Source organism: Candoia aspera, chromosome 18 (assembly GCF_035149785.1).
Source record: "Candoia aspera isolate rCanAsp1 chromosome 18, rCanAsp1.hap2, whole genome shotgun sequence".
Taxonomy (NCBI): Eukaryota; Metazoa; Chordata; class Lepidosauria; order Squamata; family Boidae; genus Candoia; species Candoia aspera.
This window is the reverse complement of record NC_086170.1, coordinates 219,415-242,784: the sequence shown is the minus strand read 5'-3', so window position 1 is coordinate 242,784 and position 23,370 is coordinate 219,415. Positions and strand designations below refer to the sequence as shown.

Here is a 23,370-nt window from a genome sequence, read left to right as displayed (position 1 = left end):
GGATTTACATACCTTCCTCCCCAAAGCCCCCCTCCACACCCTCTTTTCTCCTTGCAACCCCCCCAGGAGGCCCATATCCTTAAGCATATCTTAGGGGGTGATTCTTGCATAATCTGGGCTGGACTAGAGGGGGGCTCACAAAAAAAATATATTCCTGGGAAACAAAGATCCAAAGCAGCTCTCCTGAGGTTGCTGTTCACGGGATCTAGATACTCTGCAGAATCTGGGCATATTTTCCAGTGGCTGCCCCCTCCTCGCCGCCCCCCCAAAATCCCCCCCATGTTTTTTTTCCTCCAACCTGCCTCTCTTTTCTTCTTCTCCTGCAAATACCAGCCTTGCCCGGGTTGCAAACTTCAAAATATTTTGAAAGGGGGGGGGGGAGAGACACCCTGCCAAGCCAAAAAGAAAAAAAAGGGGGGGGGAGAAATCTTGCTTTAAGAGACAAAGAGGAAAAAAGAGCAAGAAATCTTGGAAAACAGGAGTGAGAAGGCGCAACCTTCCCCTCTTAAGATTTTGCAAAGTTTCCTCTTTTTCTCCAAAGGGGGGGAACCAGTTGCAAAGAAGATTTCTCCTCCTTCCCCCGCCCCGGTCTTTTTTAGTTGTTTTAAGGGATCTACAAAGCTCTACCAACTGCGGCTGCGGTTTCCCTCTGCCAGGACCCAGAAGTGAACTGCAGAACGACCCGGAAGATTTGAACCAACCACCCAGCAAAGGGGTGGGGGGGAAGGGGGGGCGGCGAGAAAGAAAGAAAAAAAGAGAGAGAAGGGGGAAAAAAACGCTAGATGTACCATCCCAGCTTCAGGCAGGGGGGTCCCGGAGGGAAAAAAAACCACTCCCCCCCAAATTTGAGTGGATTAATTTAAAAAAAAAATTAACACCCTTCCCCCCTCCCTGCCTGTTTGCAAAAACACCTCCGCAATTTAAGGTATATATGCGTCTGTATCTGTCTATATTTATTCTTTGACTTCTTGAACTCAAGAAGAATAAAAGGCGGGGGGGGGCAAAGGCAGAGGGAGGGGGCGGAAGGGGAAAAGAGTTTGGAAAAATGTATCCGTCTGTAGCAAACTTCCCTGCGCCCCCTCGCGCGTTTCAGCAAAGGCAGGTCAGTCTCGGCTCGCAGAGAAGCCGGAGGAAGCCGAGGGGGGGCGAGGGGGGGTTCTGCTGGGGGGTCTTTGCAAAATTGGAGGATGCCTGCATGCCTTGCCTTGGCCGCCCAGGCGAGCGGGGGGGGCGCTTCTCTTCCCGGCCTCCCCCGTTTCTCCTTCGCTTGCCCCCCCCCCAGAGGCTTGAGAGGGAGGAGGAGGAGGAGGAGGAGGAAGCTGGGGGGGCGCCCATTTTCTTTGCAGACGGATCGCGGCTGAGTGGCAATTTGCAAGTCGAGCATGTGTATTGGTATAGGAAGTGTCTTTTTTTTTTAAAATAAATAAAAAGCCGGGCTATTCAAATAGAGATCGGGAATAAGGAAAAAAAAGCCTCCGAATCCTAAAATAATGCTCATAAAACACCCCTTTTTTGGCGCAGCCTTCCGGCCAACAATGATGCCATGCAAATAGAGACGATGGCAAAAAGGAGAGAGGTTGAAATTATTTTTTTTTATCCCCCTTCCCCCCACTCTGACTTTCTAGTTTCGGGGCTGCCTGGCGTGGGGGGGGGGATTTCCCCCCCGCTTCCCCTTCCCCTTGCGGGGTCTTTGGGCTTGCTGATTTCTCCCTTTTTTTTCCAGATCTGCAGAATATGGCGTCCCCGTTCTGTTTTAAAAATAACAGTGGCTGCCATTTTTTTCGTCTCTTTTGTCTGCAAATTTTAATAAAAGCTGCCTGAGCCGGGGGGGAGGGGGCGGCCGGCGAGGAGGGGGGAAAGGGGGCGCTGAAAGGGGTGTTTTGTTCACATTCTGATTTTTAAAAAAAATCTTCCGTGCTTTGGATTCGGGGATCTGGCTGCGCGGAGATGTGGCGGAGTCCGGCGCTCGCTGTCTCGCCTTTTGCATTCCGCTTTTCTTGCATGCGAATCGCACTGGGGTGAAAGGGGGGCCGAAAAATCGGGAAGGACTGTTTTCGGAGCCGGAGTGAACTTGGGCAAAAGTTGGCGATGAAAATATTGCGGAAGGGGGATGAAAAAGCGATCCTGCCAAGTACCGCGCATCTGTAATTTCTTAATTTCTTTTTTTCTTTTTTTCCTCGCTCCTTTAGCGCGCAGGGAGGGACGGTGGAATTGGGGATGTCTGTGCTTCTGGAAAAAAACAGCGACAGGAACTGCAAAATGTATCTTTACGGATTGTTTGCGTGTTTTTTTCCTCCCCCAAAATGGTGGGAAATGGTGTACGCTTTCTCTTTCTTTCTTTCTTTCTTTCTTTCTTTCTTTCTTTCTTTCTTTCTTTCTTTCTTTCTTTCTTTCTTTCTTTCTTTCTTTCTTTCTTTCTTTCTCTTTTTCTCCCCCCCCCAAATAGAGAGAGAGAGAAATATATTGAACAATGCCACGTTTGCTGAGGAATAATTGGGAAGTTTAACTGTCTGAACTGGAATGTGTGGTTTGCAAGGTGGAGAATTGGCAACCTTAACAAATGGTGAAATTTCCTCCCCAGCTGTTGTTGTTTTTCGCCTGCGCCGTTCCGAGATTTGTGAGTTGAACTGTAAGATTTGTTTTAAAATATATACGCATGGATATGCATCCCTTCCCCACCTATGCGATCATGGTAGGGACGTATAATGCTTAATGCTTGGAGTAGATGGGCTGGCTTCCCCGCCGTAGAACAATTTCGCCCTTGGGTTGCACGGAAAGGTGATGCGTCTGAAGCAGGAATTTACTGGGGGGGGGGGGGGCGAAGGTAGGACGGGGTGCAGTGGCTGTTTGGGAAAATGCTGCAAATTGTCTCTTCTCTTGCTCCGTGTTAACCTCAAGTGTGTGTATGCATTTCCTTTTGTTCAGTGTGTTCCAGAACAGTTTGGGGTGGGGTGGGGTGGGTTCATGTCTGAAATGCTGCCTGCCTGCCCCCCTCAGCTGCCAACTCAAGTTAGGCTGGCTTTGTCGCTGAAGCCACCCCGGGCCACTTGGCAGGCCTTGGGAAGGTGGAGACATTTTCGGGAGATGGTGCCCAAGTTTGGGGCTGCTGTGGGGGGGATTTGGGGGGGAGAGATTGGGGTGGTCTCTTTTTTTTCCCCCTTCCATGCTGCATAAAAACAGGTCCATTTGGGCCGCTCTGTTGGTGGCCCAGCATCACGGGCAGCTCAGCACCTCTGTGGCTAATCTGGGAAGATGCCGGGACCGTCCCTGCGTTTGGTGTTTTCGTTAAGAGTGACTTTTGTGGGATTGTGGATGGTGGGAGTTTGGGGGCTTCACGGAGGGGTCTGACCCACGGGCTGGAAGGGACGCAGCCCATCACTTACCTAGATTTCCTGCTCCCTGTTTATTTGGCTGGGAAAGCGTGTTTCGCAGTTAAAAATTGATTTTGTTTCTGGGAGAAAGAGTCTGGAGCATGTTTTGGAGAAGTTGGTGTCAAGCCACCCCCGAAACCTGCCCCTTCAGTTCTGGGAGGGGCAAAGGAGGGAGATCCTGGGCCAGGAACCCCACCGACCCGGGGTCAGTTTCCCCCTCCCACTCGGCTGGAGGCCTGAACCCTGAGAAGGGGCCGGAGTGGAGGCGCTCTGTTGCGTCTCTGTGTGAGTCTGCTTTTCCAGCCAGGATTGTGCTGCGCTTTCCTTAGCAAATGATGAATGATTGTTCTAAGTGTGGAGCCAGATTACTTTCTTAATTAATCCTCTCCCAGGCTTTCCAGGTAGTCCTCGTTTAGTGACCGTTCACAGTTACAATGGTGAGGAAAAAATAACTTTGCAACCAGTCCTTGCATTTATGACCGTTGCGGGTCTGTCAAGCAAAAGGAAAGCTGAAATAAGATCGCAAGCACAGTTGTGGTTTCACTTAGAGACTGCTGCGCTTAATGACTGAATTGCTGGTTCTAATTGTGGTCACTAAATGAGGACTAGCTGTATTTGGTTCCATTTTATTCATTTTTATGTTGTTTAATGGAACCATTATTATCATGGTTTATTAGATTCAGGAAAGGCTTTATCACTCTACCCCAACACAATTTTCTGTGCTCCCCAGATACTGCCTCTGGCCTTCATCAGTAGCCTTGAGGACCAGGAACCTCTCACACTGTTCTCTGTATCATTTGACTCAGCTAGATTGGCAGTTATCCTGGCACCTTGTGACAGTGAGTTCTGCAGTCCAGCTACCTGCCTTGTAGCAGACAAGAGAGATTTTTCCTTTGATCAGCCCTGCGTCTCGTGTCATTCAAGCTGCGCTGATCCTTGCAGGCAGGGTTTTTCCTAGTCCTCCTTGGCGACCTCCAACTGGGGGCCTGCCTTATGACTGAAAATGACTGGTGGACAATTTTGTTTTCCTACAAACATTTGCAGGACTGAGAAGCGATCAGGAAAAATAACCGCCTCACCATATCCATTTCGTTGTAAGTAAAAATGACCCCCTTTCTTTTTGCTAGGCACTAATTCGACATTTGAAAATGTTAGGCTGATATTTTACCAAACAGCAGCAATGACCTATTAAAGAGCTTTTCCTGGAATAAATCTAGACTTTGATTTCAGCTTGTTCTTCATTAGGCTGGTTTATGAGGCTATCCCTGTACCTCCTGGGGGACTGCCCAGGACCCCCATCCTCGCCAGCTGATCCAGATGTGAGTTCCTGTCTCAAAAGCTTCCCTGAATGTTTTTCCCATTTGAGGATACAGAATTTGCTTCCAGAATTACTTTCAAGGAAGAACAGATTTTTCAGAGAAATTTTCAGGGCTGCAATAGGGTGTTGCACACTTACTTTGTTATCAAATGGCATGGGGATGTGTGCATTTATGTGGGTGTGTGTGTGTTCATGGCACAGACAACGGCCTCCTTTCTCCAGTTAGGAAGTGTGGCTAAGCAACCAGGCTGCAAAGGAATGGGTAGGTGTGTCACAGGAAATCACCACCACCAGTGGTATGCGCACTGCCACCTACAAACCCTGAGAAATTAAATTGAAATTCTCAAGCATCCTGGGAATAAGGTGGAAATACAGGTGCCTCTTCTACAGGAGGAAAAAACTGGAGAAATATGTAAGGCATTTGTATGCATTCTGATGCATGTGTTTGAGGAATACTTTCCCCTAAGATGTGCATAGCCATGTTCCTGATTCTTATTTGGAGAACTGCATGGCCAAAATTTTAATTTTGGAAGATTACAGACTTTGGGGATTTATAGTTTATCATTACATGAATTGAGTTTTCCCCCTGCTTCCAAGTGCTTGATTCCTTCTTTGTTTTCCCAACTATCTGCTAGTGTGACAGGCTTTCCAGCAAAGTTGGGTGTGAATTTTTGGGGATTTTTTTTCCCCTGTGGTCCTAAATCAAAGGAAATGTAATTGATCATGCTTGTTTGTTTAATTTATTTAATGAAGTAAAACAAAAATTTAAAAATAGCATGTCTACTGTATACACATCTGAACTATTCTGAAAATCAAAGTTAGACTGAAACTTTTGAGCAGGGGAAAACATACAAAACAAATGCTCATTGCAATCTATGATAGACTGTTTCTGCTGCAATATTGTAGGAGTTGTAAGACATGGTTTCTTTGTGGCTTAGTGTATTTTGTAAACAAACTGGTTGAAGGAAATCACTTCTTAGTGTATTGATTCAGCCATTAGGGTTTATAAAACATGGTTTATAGTCTAGTATAATATGTGAACCCAGCTAATTGTGGCTTATTCAACATACCATGGTTAGTAAAATCATGGCTTCTCTGTTTGAACTGAATCAGTAACACATACTTATGATTTAGATTTTAAGGGGAGAAGAAAGGGAACCTGAAGACATAAAAACTGTATGGCTCTACAGGTACTCCTCGCTTAACAACCACAATTGGGGACAGAATTTTGGTTGCTAAGTGAAGTGGTCATTAAGCGAAACTGACCCAATCTTATGACCTTTTTGCGACGGTCGTTAAATGGATCACCACAGTCGTTAAGCGAACCGTGTGGCCGTTAAGCAAATCTTGCAGTTCCCCGTTGATTTTGCTTGCTGGAAGCTGGCTGGGAAGGTTGAAAATGATGATCACGTGACTATGGGATGCTGCAACGATTGTAAGTGCAAGAACCGGTCACAAGTTGTTTCTTTCCAGCACTGTCGTAAGTCCGAACTGTCGCTAAACAAATGGTTGTTAAGTGAGGCCTACCTGTACTGATTTTAGTGTGTGTAAGGTGAACATAACTAAACTCTCTTCCTACAGGTAGATACCTGAAAAGAATGAAATGCAACTTTTAGATTTGGTTAGGATTGTATTAATTCTCTTTCCTCGATTTGATTCATATGCTTCTTCCTTTGCTAGGTTGCTAATTAATTTTATCAAAAGGGGCATTCCTCTTTTGCTTAGCCTGCATCACAGTAAGGCAAACTTCCCCCTCAAATAAAACTGAACGAGCTTTATTTTTTCCACCCTAAGACTTCCTCTGTCATACGTAGGAGAGTTAAGAGTTTTCTGCTGTGTTCCTGAGTATATTTGATCTGGACCTGTGTCCCAGTTGAAGAGAAATGGTCTAGAACTAGGCAGAAGGATGCATCGGGCACCCTTCATAGAGGAACATTGGGTGGTAATGGATTTTCACAGCCAATAATTGTTTTTTTGCATGGAAAAAGCTTGCAAAATTCTTAGTCATCTATGGTGAATCAGAAGGGCTTGGAGGCAACCAGAGAAAAGAAGATTTTGGAAATCTGAAACTTGCTTCCGTCTGTTCTCGCCTTTGTGGCTTGCCTGGCTTTCAGAAATGTAACTTATTTGCATGAGCTTGTGGGAACCCGACTTAGCTTCCTAGTATTTTAACCTTTTCAGGATCATTGACATAGTTTAGAAGACCTGCGGGGTCAACCAAAAGCCAGTTTAGTCCAGTATGCTGTTTCATAAGTAGGAGGGCCAAACGGAAGGCCCATTAAGGCATGTCTTTCCCCAGCAACTTGAATTCCCAGATAGAGTGCCACTACATCTGAAGGTTCTGTTTTGTTTAATCAACTAATATATGTAGGAAGTGGATCTGAAAAGGAAGATAGGTTAAAAGGAATGGAGATGGGATTCCCCTGCAGGAAGTGTGGATATTCCTGTCAATTATAGAAAAGAGTTTCCCAATCTGATCACCACCCACGATATTAGGACTGCCCAGAATTTCCTGCCAACAGAACTGGCATGTTATAACCCATTTCAAGTGTTTGAAGAAGTGTTTGCAAGGCCCCAGTTTGGGAAAAAAATTTTATTAGAGCCTGGAGATGCCACTGTTCATCTTGTAAACATCTGGCAACAGAGGCAAACATCATCCTAAATGAAAATGTTTCCAACTCAATCATTTCAGCCCCGATGTTCTTTCAAAATAGGAAAGGCTTCACTTTCTTTGAGTACCGTAGATTTTTGTCTGTTCTGGATTTTTGCATAGTTTTGTTACGTCTCTGTTTGCGACCAGGAGCCCTGGAATGTGTTCCCAGTGACCATGCAGAGCATTTATGTTCCAGTCACACTCAGTGTGAAAGTTTGGCAAATTTATTGCTTCTCTCAGTGGTGATAGATTTGGGCAGGGCAGTATATCATCCAGGGGGGTAACAGACTCCCTGATAGGTGGCCCCTTGACTTGACCTGTGCTTGTCATGTTTAAATGCTTGAAATGGCATCAGAGGTGCATCTTTTTATTGTAATGCCGGAACGAAACAGAAAAATACACCGCGTGCATTGGGAACGCAGCTAACATGTTGTGAGGGTGCGATAGAAGCCCCATGATTTTTTCCAAGGGGTGTGATTAAAAATAGAAGTATTGAACTTGTGAGTTTTTCCCTTCCTGGCTGGGAGGCTCAGTAGCTTCAGGGCCCTGAAACCCATCCCAGGAAAATCAGGGGTTCCTGGTACAGTCATTCCTGCAGGAGGGAGGCTGTTCCACTGTGTGATGGCTCTGGTGGCCAGGAAATCTGTCCTGCTTTGAGTTTGCGTGATGAGCCTTTATGCGTGGAGCCCGGAGCCCCAAGGTTGGTGCCGCAGCTCCACCGTTCCCAGCAACACATTTGCCATGTGGAATGTTGGAAACTTTGAACTTTCAAGTAGGAAAGCTTGAGGTGGAAACAAAGTGCACTAAATTGGGTGCTTCAGGAATACGTGAATTTAAAAGGGAGTGGAATTGGACAGGATTATACAAAGTAGGGCTCCGTTCAAAAGCGTGGCGGGCTAGTGATTCTTCAAAAGGACACTCCCGAGTTTGTGCTTGGCCATTAGTCAGTAAATGGCTCCCAGGAGGTGTCATGGGATAGGCAAAGTTTCAGCTGTTAAACAGGCAAGCACCAGCTGGAGACCAAATAGCCACTGAGCTGTTTAAAGCTATAGGTGCTGAGGCAGTTAAAGCGCTAACAGCTCTATGTCAACGACTACAGGACAAGGGTGTGTGCCTAGAGGTTGAAAAAAATGGCTGTGCGTGCCTGTATCCAGGAAGAGAAACATAAGGTACTGGTTATCAGATCTTGGTTGCAGCAGTCCAGACAGCCACCTGGATCCTCAGACCATCCTCAGACCATCCAGCAGAGAGTTGTCTGTTTTCCTGCCACTAAGCAGCCCATTGGATTTTGGCAGCCCAGATCTGGTGGCCCTGCCGTGGCATCCCTCCTCCTTGCAGATTGTACCAAGGAAAAGAGGAGCCATGCCTGGAGAGAGCAATGCCAGACGAGCAGGCGGTTTTCAGAAACAGCCGAGTGACATGACATTCAAGGGCAGGCATGCGATGGTCCCTGGAGAGGGCAAGGCAATATACGAAAGAAGTTTACCTTTGGTTTATGGACGGCAGCAAGGCCTTCTATTTGTGAGAATGTGACACACCGTGAGTGTTGTGAATGTGACTTCTGTAAGGGCTAATTGTGCTAGATCGCCATTATTCTCGGCAGCCTTTGCAGTGAGCAAGATGCATGCGCAAGAACGAATCTTTCCAGGGTGTGACTTGGACAGGGCTTCCTCCCTCGTAGCTGGGTGGCTGCTATGTTTCTAGTCCTTGGCCCCCACTGGCCACCCGGTCTTCCTCTGATTATCTTCGGTGACCAATGTCTATCTCTTCCTTGCCCCCAGATTTCTACAACCCAATAAGCTGATGCAGCCAAAATCCTTCATCATTGCAAAGGAGGATTTATTCTCCCTGGATGGGAAGGGTGTCTCTAGAAAGAGGGATTTGGCCCAGGATCACAGCTTGGAGGAACAGGTGGAAACCCACACGTAGCCGAGTTCACACAAGCCTCTGGTAGGTCAGGGTTGGCGTGAAACTCTGCTATGTGATGTGGTTCACTGGGGCATCACTGGTGGGTTTCTTAACCTGGTTTAGGATTTAGCGTGGTGGGAGAACCCAGTCTCCCAGAAGGGCCAGATTCACACACCTGGCTAGTCTCCGTTAGGGAATCTGCACATGCGCAATGTGTAAAACCAGAAAGTCACCCTGACGCTGGGTGCTGAGCTGCAGGCATCTGCTGGGAGCCACACAGGTGCCTTGACATCCTGTCCCCCTGTTGCAGAAGCCTACATGAACTATAGGAGGAGCTAACCCAGGTTAACCCAAGCCAGGTTTAGCATGTCATGTGACTGGAACACGCTGTAAGGGTTTAATGGAGGTTCTCAGATTAAGAAGGGCCCACCAATGAAGTTCTCTTGCATTGCCACCGTCTCTCTTGGGAGCATCAGAATCCTGGCTTTTTCCTCTTGCAAACCTGCATTACAAGATGTGGGAACAGAGCCCATTCCCCACGGCTGAGCCACCTCCGTTGTGAACACGCAAGGGTGGCTCACGCCCAATTTGTGGGCAGAGCAAATAACCAACTGGGTCAGCTGAATAGTCGACCTCTTCATCGGATCCCCTTTCTAGGTGTCTTCCCAGGGGCCATTTGACCCCATTGCTGCCCTCTTGGCACCAGTGGTAGACTGCCCCTCCACACCAGGCTCCATCACCTGCCCTGGCTAAACAGGACAGCCCCCGCCAGGCCCATCCTCAGCTCTTGGCAGGGGTCGGGCAATGTCGTTGGCGCTCTGCCGCCGTTTCTCTGTGAAAAACATCTTATTTCTCTCTATTTCAGCCAGGCGAGAGGCCGAGGGGCCTCCAAGGCAGAGACCTCCCATGCCTGGGGGCATAGCTTGTATTAGCTGCAGTTGGGTAGGATCTGGCGGAGGCCAGGGACCCCTCCCGGCCTGAACCCGGCGGCTGGTGCGTGCCCCTGCCTTCACCAGAGGGCACAGCCTGGAGTTACAGCGACACTTCTCGTCAGGGTATTGAAGACAGCCCGTGAGTACCGAGCTGCGGTTAACGTCTTCCCTTCTTGCAGGGCTGCGACCGGGCCCTGCTCAGAGCTCGGGCGGACCTCCGTGGGCCAGGGGGGCCTCGTGATGCAGTGGCCAGCAGTGGCCAGGCCTGTCCCTCCTTCCCTCCCTTACCCAAGTAGCTGGGGCTTCATATCCAACCAGAGGGTCCTTTCCGGTTACTGAGAAACCCAGGCCGTGAGAACCAGCTTGCAGGGTACCCTTTCCAGGGGGGTTTATGGCCCCTCCCTGGCTCTTGGACCCCCCCACCGCCCTTGCAGAGGTAGCTTTTTCTGACCTGCTTCCTCTGAAGGCCTGGACTGATTACAAAAGTCAGTCTCCCCGACTTGCTGGCACTAACCGGGGTTCCAGAGGGACGGGACTCAGCCTCTTCCATCGCTGACCCTGGCGGAGGATCCCAATCCCCTCCCATGTGAAAACTGGCCTTCGTTACGTGGTAGCTACACTGATGATCAACGCTTTTACTTCTTTGCCCATGTTAGTGGACCTTCTGTGGGATCACAGGAAACTTGCAGGGAACGACAGAGATACTTGAATTTCTTTCTTTGTAGCCCTGAATGCTGACAAGTTACTTTGTATGATGTCACAGAGGACCCCAGAGTCTGACAGGGAACTGCTAGTACCACAAGTTACTAATTCCCGCTCAGTGGTCTTCTCAGGTTTCTCCCAAATGTCTAATCCATGCTATAGAATGCAGTAGAAATGTGAGTGCAAATATCACCAAGTGTGAATTAGAGATTCAGTTCATGGAAGGTAAAAGTTGGAGGGGAGGCACCCTGGTTCAGCCCTTTGCTCAGCACTGCCTACGCAAACCCTGTCTGCAGAGCAAGCGAGGGATGACATTCCCCTCTTGGTTTCCACAAGATGATAAATTTTGTTTGATGCAGGAAACCGGTTCTTCCCAATCCTCTTTGGAACTGGTCCCCGCTTTGGAAAGAGGAATTTAATGAACCTATGAAAGAGGTTCATAGACCACAAAGCTGTAAGGGCCAGCACAGTCATGTGCCCTGTTTCTCCCCTCTCCCAGTGTTAGTACATGGAATACTTGGCATCATGCATCCTGTAAAGCACATGGCTTCATACATCCTATAAAGCCATGGTTTGTTTCAACCATGATTTTAGTAAGCACAAGGCAGGAAAACCATAAATCGTGGTTTGCTAATCATACAAAGCTGAAAATTCATTTGGGTTCATGATGGGTAATCTTGTGTAAACCCAGCCACTCTCTTAGGCCCAGATTCCTTTTTGGGCAGATGCATTTCCAAAATGAGTGAGTGATTCAAGGGTTCAGAGATGAGACAGAAAGCCTGGCCCCTGGATGGACAGTCTGAAAAGAGCTGAGCCAAGAACAGTGACTCATACAGAGAAGCAACAGTCAGATTCCTTGCTGGATGTATATCGGAGCCTTTTTCCTAGACACTGTGTGTGTGTGTATTAACATCAACCTCTCAAGATCATCTGCTTTTGGACAGGAGAAAGGCTGAGACTGTGTACCTGATAGTGGTAGGCAGAGCCACAGGGGAAATGGGCGGGGGTACCCTGCATGCCAGATTTGGAGAGTTTGAAACGTGGTTAATTCTGTGTGTGGGCATTATGCGGCTTACCCAGCTGATTGGTTTGTGATTGAGGAGAAAAAGTGGACTTTGTACACAGGTGAAGGAAGTGGTGGGTACGGATTTATCCAGGGTGTTCCTTCTGAATGAAAAACGGAAGGTACCAAGGGTTTGGCTGGACAAATAGAAATCAACTAGCTTGGTGGTCCAGGAAAATGCACCTAAAATGATTGCCAAGAAGAAAGAGTATTTGCTTCCTTCTTAAAAGTCCTTTCTTCCTTTTCTGTCTCTCCACCTCAAATTATTCTTAGCCCCAACAATCCTAGGCAGGTTAGGCCGGAAAAGAGTGACCAGGATGTATGTTTGTGACTCAGATGCTGGACAGTTTGTAGAGTTGGCATTCAAAGAAGGTCTCTTAGCAGATGCGGAATGTCAGAGAATCCCAGTCTTCTTTGGCGACCCAAAGTGGAGCTGGACTCAACAGTGACTCTGTGGGCGATGGGTTATAAAGGGGTATAGAACTGACCTTGGGGAAGGCATGAGGGAGGAGGGGTTTGCAGAAAAGATTACACGATCCTGAGAAAGAGGAAAGCGTGAGAGAGAAAAAGCTAAAAATAACTCCACCTTGATTTTGTTAGGTATAAGACGAAGTAAAGAGAAATTCTGGCAGGCTTTTAAGATTCTGTTATGATACCCCATAACAATAAACTAGCATTCCTGGTGTCTTTGCAGGGCCTCTTTCTTGACCTGAGAGGGGTTGTGCATTGTGTCCATTTAATCACCCAAATGTCCATGGGAAGAGCAGAAGGCTGCCTTCTCCGAGCCTTGACTGGCACCGGGCACAAGAGACTTTTCATTTTGAGGAATGCAAAAGTCTCCTCTTGCAGAAAAGAGAAAAAGCAAGAAAAAATAAAAATGAACTGAATCCATGTCCTTAAAGCAGGGAGACTCTGCTGCCCTCCAGACCCCCAGCAGCTCCTGAGAACCTAAGGGCTGTAGTTCAAAGCTGATGTCGAAACTCCGCTTGACTTTCTGTTGAAACGGATGCAGTTTATTTGAGGATGGCTCAAGTCTGTGCTTGGTGTTTTCTGGAATGAGTGACTGCTGTTGAGGTTCCAATTTCATTTCCCCCACCCCCCCATGCAGTGCAGAGGCTTGATTTAGAGGACCTTCTACACATACCCCATTCTTATTGTCTGCAGCTTAAAATCTGAAATCTTAAAAAAAGAGACATTGTTGAATGTCTCCCTCCTTTTTTATACAGGTATGCAGTACATATTTCATGGCCAGAAGATGCTTGACATAATGATTGTACAGACCACACCAACTTTCACCTGCATCTGATATTGTGCAGACACTTATGGTGTGGTGCAGTCTGTACAGGTAGTCCTTGCTTAATGACCACAATTGGGACTGGAATTTTCTTCTGGAGTCGCTTAATGACTAAGCTATGGAGTCATTAAGTAAATCCAACCCGATTTTATGACCATTTTTGCAACAGTTGTTAAGCAAATCACTGCTGTCATTAAGCGAACCATGTGGCTGTTAAGTGAATCACGTGGTTCTCCATTGATTTTGCTTGCTGGAAGCTGGCCAGGAAGGTTGAAAATGGTGGTCACATGACCGCGGGATGTTGTGACAGTTGTAAATGTGAATTGGTTACCAAGCACCCAAATTGCAATCACATGACTGTGGGGATGCTGTGGTGGTCATAAGTGTGAGGACCGGTCACAAATCAGGGGTTTGGTGCTGTCATAAGTCCAAACCATTGCTAAGCGAGTGGTCAATAAGCAAGGACTACCTGTATGAGCTGTTGTCCTGTCCTGTTGTAATTTCTAGCCCAGAACAACCAAAATTTCTTTGCCGTTTTGACATCATTTAAAAGGGGCTTCTAACTGGCCGTTGGTGCTGACTTGAAGTGTTTTCTCAGTTCAAATTATTGGGCTCCCATCATTTAATCAACCAGCGCTGTGATTAATAGACTTCCTTGATTGGTTTATTTTTATTGCGGGAGATTGCCGCAGGACCTTTGACGGACATTTGGGATTATCGGAAACTCCAAACTGGGGGAAACTTTCAAAACTTGTTTCTCTTGACAAAAAAAGGCATTTCTTTGAGTGTTGTGATTTCTTTTTCCCATTCCCCCCTGCCCTGAATCAGAACCCTATGAAAGCAAAGTGGGAAAGATTTAAAAGTGGCTCCAACTGTGGACACCTTTTTTGTGTGTGTGTATTTTAAAAAATATTTTATCTTATCTGTGAGAATTATAGCTTGGTGGGATTGAAAGATTGAGGCTTTTTTTTTTTTTTTGGACAGGAGATTTCTTTAATCCTTCCCAATTCCACAAGCAGAAAAACAGCAGTTTTCTCCCCCCGTTTTGATGCCAGGATTTTGGGGTGTGTCCCGTGTGATGACAGACGGAGCTTCCTCTCTTGTGTTTTGCATGAAACTAGACTTAGAAGCTTAAAAGAGGCTTGTGGTCTTGACCGGTCTGCTAAAAATACGGTTCAGCCAGCTTCTCTTTGATCTTGCACCAGGTAGGGGAGAAAAAGGCAGAGCTTGTAGGATTCCAGGTGTTTGCCCAACGATGCAACTCTTTCTTTCTGCGGTTTATTCTTCTGCTCCGTATTTGGAATTTACGCTGGGTTCTTGGATGCTGCTGAGCACCTCCGCCTTTCCGTAGCATGGTGGGGTTTGGGGAGGAAGAAGGGCCATGCACGTGCAAGAAAAAGCTTCATAGCTGGCCCATAACCCCCTTTCCCCCCTTCTCTTTCTCCAGAATGGCGGAGCCGCGCTTTAACAACACCTATTTCTGGCCACCGCCTCCCACCATGCCCAGTCAGGTAAGAACACGATGTCTCTGCTTCCAGTACCTGTGATTTTTCCAAGCAGGCTGCCTGGTTAAGTTTTCCAGGGTTTCTAGTCCTCAAGAACCAAAGCTCAACCTACTGATTGGCTTGAGGCGGGAGAGTTTCAGGTCAACCTTTCCTGCCCTACTTGGAAATGCTAAGCCGTGAACCAGGCCTGACATCAAAGCGTATTCCCACAACGCAGTTAGCCATTCTTCCAAATTCCCATTATAATTTTGAGGTAATGGGAGGGAGATGTGGGTGAAAGCGCTGGGGAGCATCCTATTTGTTGCATTTAGTAACATTCTGGAAGGATTACAAGGGTGTGACTATATGGGGTTCAGCTCCTGGGGACTTCATGGTCCTGATGGTCCATCATCTTCTGGAAGATTTTTCCTACTGTGCTGTCTGAGATTTCCTGGTGGCCTCCACTCCAAGGCGAATCAGTCTGACTCTGCCTAGCTTCGGAACACAGACAAAGTTTGGCAGAAATGCCTCACTTCCATTGAATCAGATCTAGAGTTTAGACAGAATGCTTCCTCTCTTAAAATTATTGTTAGTACCTAAATTTGCCTTGGCTACAGCAGCCGGTTCTCTCCCTCTAGGGCTCCCCCTGGAGAATGCATGAGTTTCAGGGGCATCTGAAGACCATCTAGTCTGACCCCCCTGCTCCTCAGCATCCTGCCATTTCTAAGCCACAGTCATGGCTGCTCTGGGCTGGTCATTCCCCTCTTTCTTCTCTTCTGCCCCCCAGCTGGACAATCTAGTTCTGATCAACAAAATCAAGGAACAGCTTATGGCAGAGAAGATCCGTCCCCCCCATTTGCCCCCCACCTCGGTGTCTTCCCAGCAGCCCCTGCTGGTGCCTCCCTCGCCAGCGGAGAGCAGCCAGTCGATTATGTCCATTCCGAAGCTCCAGCAGGTCCCGGGGCTGCACCCCCAGGCAGTTCCCCAGCCAGATGTTGCCCTTCACGCCCGCCCCGCCACCAGCACGGTCACAGGTATGCCAACGAAAGAATGGGCATAGGTTCTCGTTATTATAACGATTGGGTGCCAGTGGCACCAAGGGGGACAGAGCTATGTCGATTGCACTGGGCTGTTTTTCTGCAAAGGGTGCATTTGGTTGAATTTATTTTTGTCCAGGGAGTCCTTGCTTAGCGACTGCCTTGTTTGGTGACCACTCAAAGTTACAGCGGTGCTAAAAAAAAGCAACTTAGTGACCAGTCTTCACACTGATGACCTTCACAGCATCTCTCTGCTCTTATTTTCACTTGCTTATTTACCCCGTGCCGAGATTCCTTTAAAGAGAAAGAGTCCCAGTTCAGCAGAAGGAAGTAGCAAGTGGCAAAGGAAAACGGAAGTAAAATGCAAGCACAGTTGCAGTCATGTGATTTTCACTTAGCGACTGCTTCACTTAATGACCGAGTTGCTGGTCCCAAGTGCAGTCACTAAATGAGGACGACCTGTGCAAGAAATATTACGCGTGGGGGAGGGGGCTGAGTGGGATGTTTCTGGAAGAAACACAGAACCTGGCAATCTTGCAGGGGATTTCTTTTTTGCATGCGGATGCATTCATGTGCATGTCTATATTTCCAGGTTTAAAATGGGTGCGTTGCTTTCAAAAAGATAATTAAGTGTATAATTTATTTTTTATTAAAAAAAAATTGGGAGAGGACGACCGGGCTAAACCAAGCTGGGGGACAGGACGGGGTCCCCTCCTCCCCCTCTGGGACTTTGATCAGTTTTTTCCCCCACCTTGCAGGATTGGGGCTGGGGTCCCGCACGCCAGCTGTCAGCACCTCCGAATCCAGTGCGGGGACGGGCACCAGCACCCCTTCCACGCCCACCTCCTCCAGCCAGAGCCACCTCATTGCCTCCTCACCCACCCTCATTTCCGGAATCACCAGCCCCCCGCTCTTGGACTCCATCAAGACAATCCAGGGCCACAGTCTGCTGGGGGCTCCCAAGGCTGAACGAGGCCGCAAGAAGATCAAGGCCGAGAACCCGTCAGGACCCCCGGTCCTCGTGGTCCCATATCCCATTTTAGCTTCAGGAGACATTGGCAAAGAGGGCAAGACGTACAGGTGGGTAGGGGAAGCAGGCTTCTGGTTACTGGCACACCTCTAAAAAAATGTGTGGTTTATTGTGCAGAGTGAACACATTTAGTTCCTCGGAAACAAGGAATTGTCGCGTTTAGCCGTTCATGTCATGCAGAATCCATTATAGCCACCTGAGTGACCTTTCTGGCATCTTTGGGTTGGAAAATGGGTGCCCGCAAAAAAGGGCTGCTGTGATAGGCATGACCCATCTCAAAACCAACAATGGGTAAAACTGCTCTTACGATCTCTTGCCCCAAATTTATGCCAGTCTTGTGGGGGCAGGCAGGACACTGCCCCTAAATGGAGAGGTTTCACCACCCTCACGCCACCAGGCTCCCAATAGTCTCTCATGGCTTGGGTCCCTCTCCACTGCAGAGCCATCTGGGACAGTAATGTTGCTGCATCTTGTGGGAGTGAGTTCCAGAGGTCAAAGTACAGCTTTTGTTTCTGCCTGAGGCTCCCTTTCGCCTTCCGTTCCAAGCAGTTATCTCAGCCTCCATTTTTGCCACCCAGGGATGGCGTATTCTCCTCCAACACCAAGTTTTCCTTCTTCTGCCTGGGGCCAAAGCTAAATCCATGTCATGGGCAGTCCCCTGAGCTTGGGGTTTGGCGGTGTCCCTGACCCCTCTTCCTCCTCCTTGCTCCTCAGGTGTAAAGTCTGCCCACTTACCTTCTTTACCAAGTCAGAGATGCAGATCCACTCCAAGTCGCACACGGAAGCCAAGCCGCACAAGTGCCCGCATTGCTCCAAATCCTTTGCCAACGCCTCTTACCTGGCCCAGCACCTGCGCATCCACCTGGGCGTCAAGCCGTACCACTGTTCCTACTGCGAGAAGTCCTTCCGCCAGCTCTCCCACCTCCAGCAGCACACCAGGTGAGCCTCGCCCAGGATAGATGCCCTCCTGCACTGACCAAGTCAACGATGGTGGCGGGGCCCCTTCCTGCCAGATGGTGGGGCGGATCCATTTGGGGGAAAGCCAAGGGGTGGAGTTAAACGGAAGAGGTGGGGTTACAAGAGAGGGGCAGAGGTGCAAGCACAGGATAGCACAGGACAAAGTGGAATTGAGCCCGTACATTCACTCCCGAGTCCAGCCGGGCAAAAGCTGGAGATGCCCCACTGGCTAGCAGGGGCAACAACAGGGAAGGGGCTTTTCTGGCACCATCCTGTCTCAGCAGGTTGTGTGAATGGACTTATCCCTAGAATTGATTCGATAGTCTGGGCACTTTGTATCGTTTCACTTGTTCCTATATCCATTTGCATGCAGTATCGCTTACAAATGCACATGACCTTGTATACATTAGGCAAATTAAGCCATCCGTTATTAACCTATTCCTACTACCATCTGAATTCAGTAACTCTAACCCTAACTCTAACCCAAACCACAGCACAAAATAGGAGTCTGGGGGGAAGAAGGTGTTAGCTGGCTCGGTTGTTGCCATCCGGGGTTTGGATGGCTTAGCGAAGGACCCTCTGTCTTGCTGCATTTCAGAATTCACACTGGAGATAGACCTTACAAGTGCCCGCACGCCGGCTGTGAAAAGGCTTTCACACAGCTCTCTAACCTCCAGGTCAGTTGAGGAATTGGGGGCCAATGGGGGTTGGTGGGAGACATAGATGGGAAGCTGGGGCCACAGCTTGAACGCAGAATGTCTGTTCCACAAGGAGAAACTGGAGCTAGGACAAAACTTAAATCAGTGTTTTTCAAACTTGGTAATTGTAAGATGTGTGGATTCTAGGAGTTGAAGTCCACACATCTTAAAGTTGCCAAGGTTGAAAAATACTGACCTAAATCTTTCCATCGCGGATCTGTTTCTTCTTTCACGCAGGAACAAAAGAAACTGACCGCTGGTTTCCTGCCAGTAAAATACTCTGTGATTTGAAAAGTCAGTGTCCGTCAGCACAGCTTAAATTGTGTTCCTCTACTTTTCCTTGGAACCATTAATGCAATTAAAGAAATGCAGGGTTAGGATGATTTCTCTGTGTCTCTGTCATCACCTCCTGAGCCATTTATGTGACAAAGTGGCAGTAGCTCAGGGAGGCGGGATGGGCTGCACCGGAGGCTTTCCTGTGGAGTGCCACTGGCTTGAGTCTTGCTGTTGCAGGCTGGGTGGCCTGGAAAACTGGCCCCGGAGGCAGGTTGGACTGTTCCTTGCTGCTTTACCTGATGCCCTCTGTTTCCTCCCATTACCGCCACTCCCAGTCACACCAACGGCAGCATAATAAAGACAAACCCTACAAGTGTCCAAATTGCTACCGGGCGTACTCGGATTCAGCTTCGCTCCAGATCCACCTCTCGGCGCATGCCATCAAGCATGCAAAGGCCTACTGCTGCAGCATGTGTGGGCGAGCATACACCTCAGTAAGTAAGCCCCACTCGGCAGGCTTGCTGGGGGAGAGCCTGGCCACGCACGTCACGGCAACGCCGGGGTTGGTGTAAGGCGAGTTGGCTGGTGGGGTTTTCTGCAAAACGCCAAGCCCCAAAGCAGAGATGAAAAATAACGGCTGCCCAAGGACCGCCCTTAAATTTTTTGGGGGGGGAGGGGGAGGGGGGTTGAAGGCACCCAGTTGGAAGGGCTGGGTTTTGGATGGCAACGTGCTTTCTGAGCCTGACGGCACACTTCTGCTGCGAGTGTGGTGGTGGGAAGCTGCCCTCAGCGCTGAGCATTTGAAAGGCCGCTCCTGGTGCTGAGCGACAAATCCTTCCATCTGGTCACCCGTCACAGTTAGCCAGTCGTGCTATGGCTTGGGAAACTGGGAAGCCTGAGATTCTCCACTTGCCTCGAGGAGGACCCTCAGGTGCACCTGACCTCACTGCACTGCGTGTACCCGGGAGGGGGAAACAGCGCAGCTTTTGTCCAAGCTGGGGGGCTGTCCCACTGCTTCCTTCCTGTCTGAACTTGCCCTTCTGTGGCTGTCCTCTCCTTCCTAGGAGACCTATTTGATGAAGCACATGTCAAAACATACAGTGGTGGAACACCTCGTGAGCCAGCACTCTCCTCAGAGGACAGAGTCCCCCGGCATCCCCGTTCGGATATCCCTCATCTGAAACGCGGAAAAGCAGCACTCCCCTCGCGTGATGGACCTTCGCAAATTCCAGAAACAGGGAGGGGAGAAAGGAGATCTTTGGATTATGCAAACCGTTCTGCTCTCCCTGTGCTGCTTCCTCAGATTCCTCAGTGGTGTACAGCACTGTGCTCAGGAGGACCAAGAGACCCCAGTCTGGCTCCCCCCACTCCCCCAAGCAACCTTGGGCCTTGACTATGTTTGTGGAGGGGACGTGTCCTCTTCAGTTTTGGGGAGAACCAAAGACAATTCCACAGCACTTTCACCCTCCGTCTTGCTTCTCCAGGGGCACCATTCTTCTTCTGGGATTGCTGCATTCTCGCTTCTCTTGTTCCAAGTCATCCTGCCCCCTCCCCCAAAAAAACATTGGTGCAGAGATTTCTAATGCCACGATGACATGGAGCACGAAATCCCTCTGGACTCCAGCCTGAAACCATTGTGGGATCTTCTTGGACAAGGACAGTGCATTGAGGTATTTGGTGCTAAACTGGAAGGGGACCCGCCATCCTGGAAGCAGCCAGAGGGATGCAGAGTCTGGCGGGTGCCACGTGCCGCACGCTGTAAACCTGCACCCGTGCGCTGCCAGAGAAACGCAAGGGAGAATCACAGGCCTGCGTTGTGGGAAAAGCGAAAGGAACGTCTGTTCTTTTTCTAGGAATGGAAAGTTTGGGGAAGATCGTGAAACTCAGCAGGGAAATCCTGTACATGCTGGGTGGGGGGGAAGAGCGCACTTGTAACGGTACATCATGAATGTCCACTGCATCGGACACAGGTTTGACACTCTGGTAGCTGTTTCTCCTCCAAACTCTTGGGTGGGATCTGTCTTGAATGAAAGATGTGGAGATTGGCACCAGTCTTGGCAGCGAAACAGGGCACGGCTCTAGATGTGCAGCAGGGGATTCTCTCGCTTCCATGAGAAATGTGTTTTAGCCATGTCCAAGCTGTGGCTAGGTGGTTGGGGCGTTGCATTCCCAGTGCATTAGAAAACCATTGTATTTGGTTGGCAAGTGAATCTTCAAGGGAGAGGTCAGCAGGGGCTCCTTGCCTTTATCCCTTTACCCTTTGCCACTTCTACTCCTGTCCCCCCAGCCATCAAGTCAGTCCCTCCCATTTGTCATCACCGACCCATTTTTCCCAGTTCGTCTGTAGGCGACCAGTAGGAGATTAACAGAAACAGGAGAGGCTTCTAAAGCCTGGCTTTGATTCCTGGTCGGTGCATGGGGGACGGAAGCTGACCATCCGTGGTGGGAAGAGGTGATTTGCAGGGAACTAATTTGTCACATTGCGTCCAAGAGCCTTAGAAGTGGCCTTCCCCAGACTGAGCAAAGAGCGAGTTATGCAGCTTTTAAATCTCAGGTGCAGTGGTGGGGGATCCCCCCAGGCTTGGTCCCCCCAAAGCAGGCAAGGCCTTCCCTCCCTGTGCGAGCAAGCTCTAGCACAACCACCTTAATTTCTGAGCGGGTGCCCCAAAAGACCCTTCCCCTTTTGCATATAGCAAAACCACCACCAATGTTTGTGCAAGTGGTTCCCATCATCCCCAGCCCACCAGGCACCCTCTAGAGAAACGGCTGCCATGAAGAAAATGGGCTTCCACACTTGGTTTTCTGCCCTCCTCTCCGTGGTCCTGGCTTGGCTTCTGGGGGCACAGTACAGAATCAACCCCAAGAGAAATAGCCAGAGACTGCCTTTTTAACCCCCCCCCCCCAAAAAAGCTGGAAAGAAAGCCCATCATTAACCTGATCCTTGGCTAAGTTCTGCTTCCATTCTTCCAAAACCAAAATTTCAAGACACCACCAGACAAACGGTTGCCTCCCCCACACGAAGAGGGAAAGGGGTTTTGGAGGGGAATCCAGTGCAACTCAGCCCGTGCCTGGCTTTTAAAGTCACACCTCAATTTTTGTCTAAGGGGGGTGGGGGGCGGAGACCTCCAGCCCCCTCAACACAACTTCAAATCCACCTCTCTCTAATGCCCCTTTGAGTTCCATGTTTTTTTAGATATGAATTATTGCTTTTTAAAAAGAAAAGTATTTTTAAGCCTTAAAATTGCTGTTTTTTTTAAAGCAAGTTGTTTCTTTCTTGCAGTTTATACTGATTTGGTCCCCCCCCCTTTTTTTTTTTTAAATACCCATTTCTTTCTCTTGGTTTTGAATTGATGTTGTATGATATTCAATATTGTATCCTCTTTTCTCTTTTTTTTGGCATGTTAATAACTGTGTAAATAAGACTCTTATACATATTGTTAACATCTTTTTTTCTATATAAAAGCCCAGGAAACATCTAGCTAGTGCCCTAGTTATTATTACCCTTATTAATGAAAAAGGAAAAAAAAAGTTTTTTTGTTTTGTTTTTTTTAAAGATGGAATCTCCTTCCACCCACCTCCTAAAAGTCTTGCATTGTGGAAGGAAGGAGCACGGCCTCTCCCTTGTTCCGGGCAACCATTTGCATCGTTCAGAAAAAGGAAAAAAAAAAACCAATATATGGAAACGATCACTTTTTAAAAGTTGCTTTGTATTTCTTCTCTGTTGTGGAAAAGCAAATAATAAAATGTCTTTCCAATCTTGGGCTGGACTTGGCGTACGGTCGTCTCCTTTTCGTGGGCAAAGTGTTGACGGGGAGGCAGACCTCCTAGTGGCTGCAAATTGGGGACACCCCAAAAGGCTCATGTTGGCATTTACACAACACATTAAGCTGCAAAAACCCTGAAGCAACTTGCTTCGCCAACAGCACCCATCACACAAGAGTGAAACATTACCGTCTTAATTTACCTACCGTAACCATCATGGGACAGAGCCGCTACATGCCACGTAGCACTACATTTTTAAAAACAGTCTCTGCTCCTGACTTGGGGGTCCATTTTTTTACAACAGCTGGCCCTGGCCAACTGTACATCCTCTCAATTGGTCAAGCAGTATAATTAGGCCAAGAAGTTTTTAAATGTATCCAGCGCCTCCCCATTGGAACAATGGCGCTGCAGAGCTCTGCATAGTTCTCACCTTGACTGTCTTTAAAAACCTGGCTTTTCCCACAGGCCTTGGCTTAATGCGGTTTTTCCCCTCCCTGAATGGATGCTGGTTTTGCAAGTAGTCCTCGACTTAACAGCCACTGCAGGGACCGGAATATTCATCATTAAGCAGTGCGATTGTGAATTACAGCACTGCACCCATTTTTATGACATTTTTTGCAGTGGTCGTTAAGTGAACCATGCAGTTCCCCATTGATTTTGCTTGTTGGAAGCCAGCTGGGAAGGTCACAAATTGTGATTGTGTGAGCCTGGGACATCGCAACGGTGGTTAGTACACGCCGGCTGCCAAGTGCCCACATTTTGATCATGTGACCGTGGAGGGGAACGCCGCAATGGTCGTAAGTGCGAGGACCAGTCGCAAGTCACTTTTCCCGGCACTGTCGTAACTTTGGATGGTTGCGAAACGAATGGTCATAGGTCGAGGAC

The 23,370-nt window shown here is 48.5% G+C and overlaps 1 protein-coding gene across 6 annotated transcripts; it reads left to right on the top strand.

The window, feature by feature from the left end:
• The first annotated feature begins 839 nt into the window (after positions 1-839).
• On the top strand, positions 840-22,490 carry ZNF362 (zinc finger protein 362). 6 transcript variants are annotated; one of them, XM_063317389.1, is made up of 10 exons: positions 840-925; positions 9,124-9,292; positions 10,116-10,321; positions 14,689-14,752; positions 15,513-15,759; positions 16,521-16,842; positions 17,507-17,731; positions 18,348-18,426; positions 19,059-19,217; positions 19,788-22,490. In XM_063317389.1, the coding sequence occupies exons 4-10, from the start codon at positions 14,690-14,692 to the stop codon at positions 19,902-19,904; spliced, it is 1,212 nt and encodes a 403-aa protein (XP_063173459.1). In that variant the 5' UTR covers positions 840-925; positions 9,124-9,292; positions 10,116-10,321; position 14,689; the 3' UTR covers positions 19,905-22,490. The 6 variants fall into 6 exon arrangements, with proteins under 6 accessions (XP_063173459.1, XP_063173461.1, XP_063173463.1 ...); XM_063317388.1 differs by lacking the exon at positions 840-925 and adding an exon at positions 1,020-1,102; XM_063317390.1 differs by lacking the exon at positions 840-925 and adding an exon at positions 1,341-1,576.
• The last annotated feature ends 880 nt before the right edge of the window (positions 22,491-23,370 follow it).

Coding starts and splice junctions, on each gene's coding strand:
- ZNF362 (XM_063317389.1), top strand. CDS start 14,690: ATGGCGGAGCCGCGCTTTAACAACACCTATTTCTGGCCACCGCCTCCC. Junction 16,843..17,506: donor AAAGAGGGCAAGACGTACAG/GTGGGTAGGGGA, acceptor CTTGCTCCTCAG/GTGTAAAGTCTGCCCACTTA. Junction 19,218..19,787: donor GTGGGCGAGCATACACCTCA/GTAAGTAAGCCC, acceptor TCTCCTTCCTAG/GAGACCTATTTGATGAAGCA.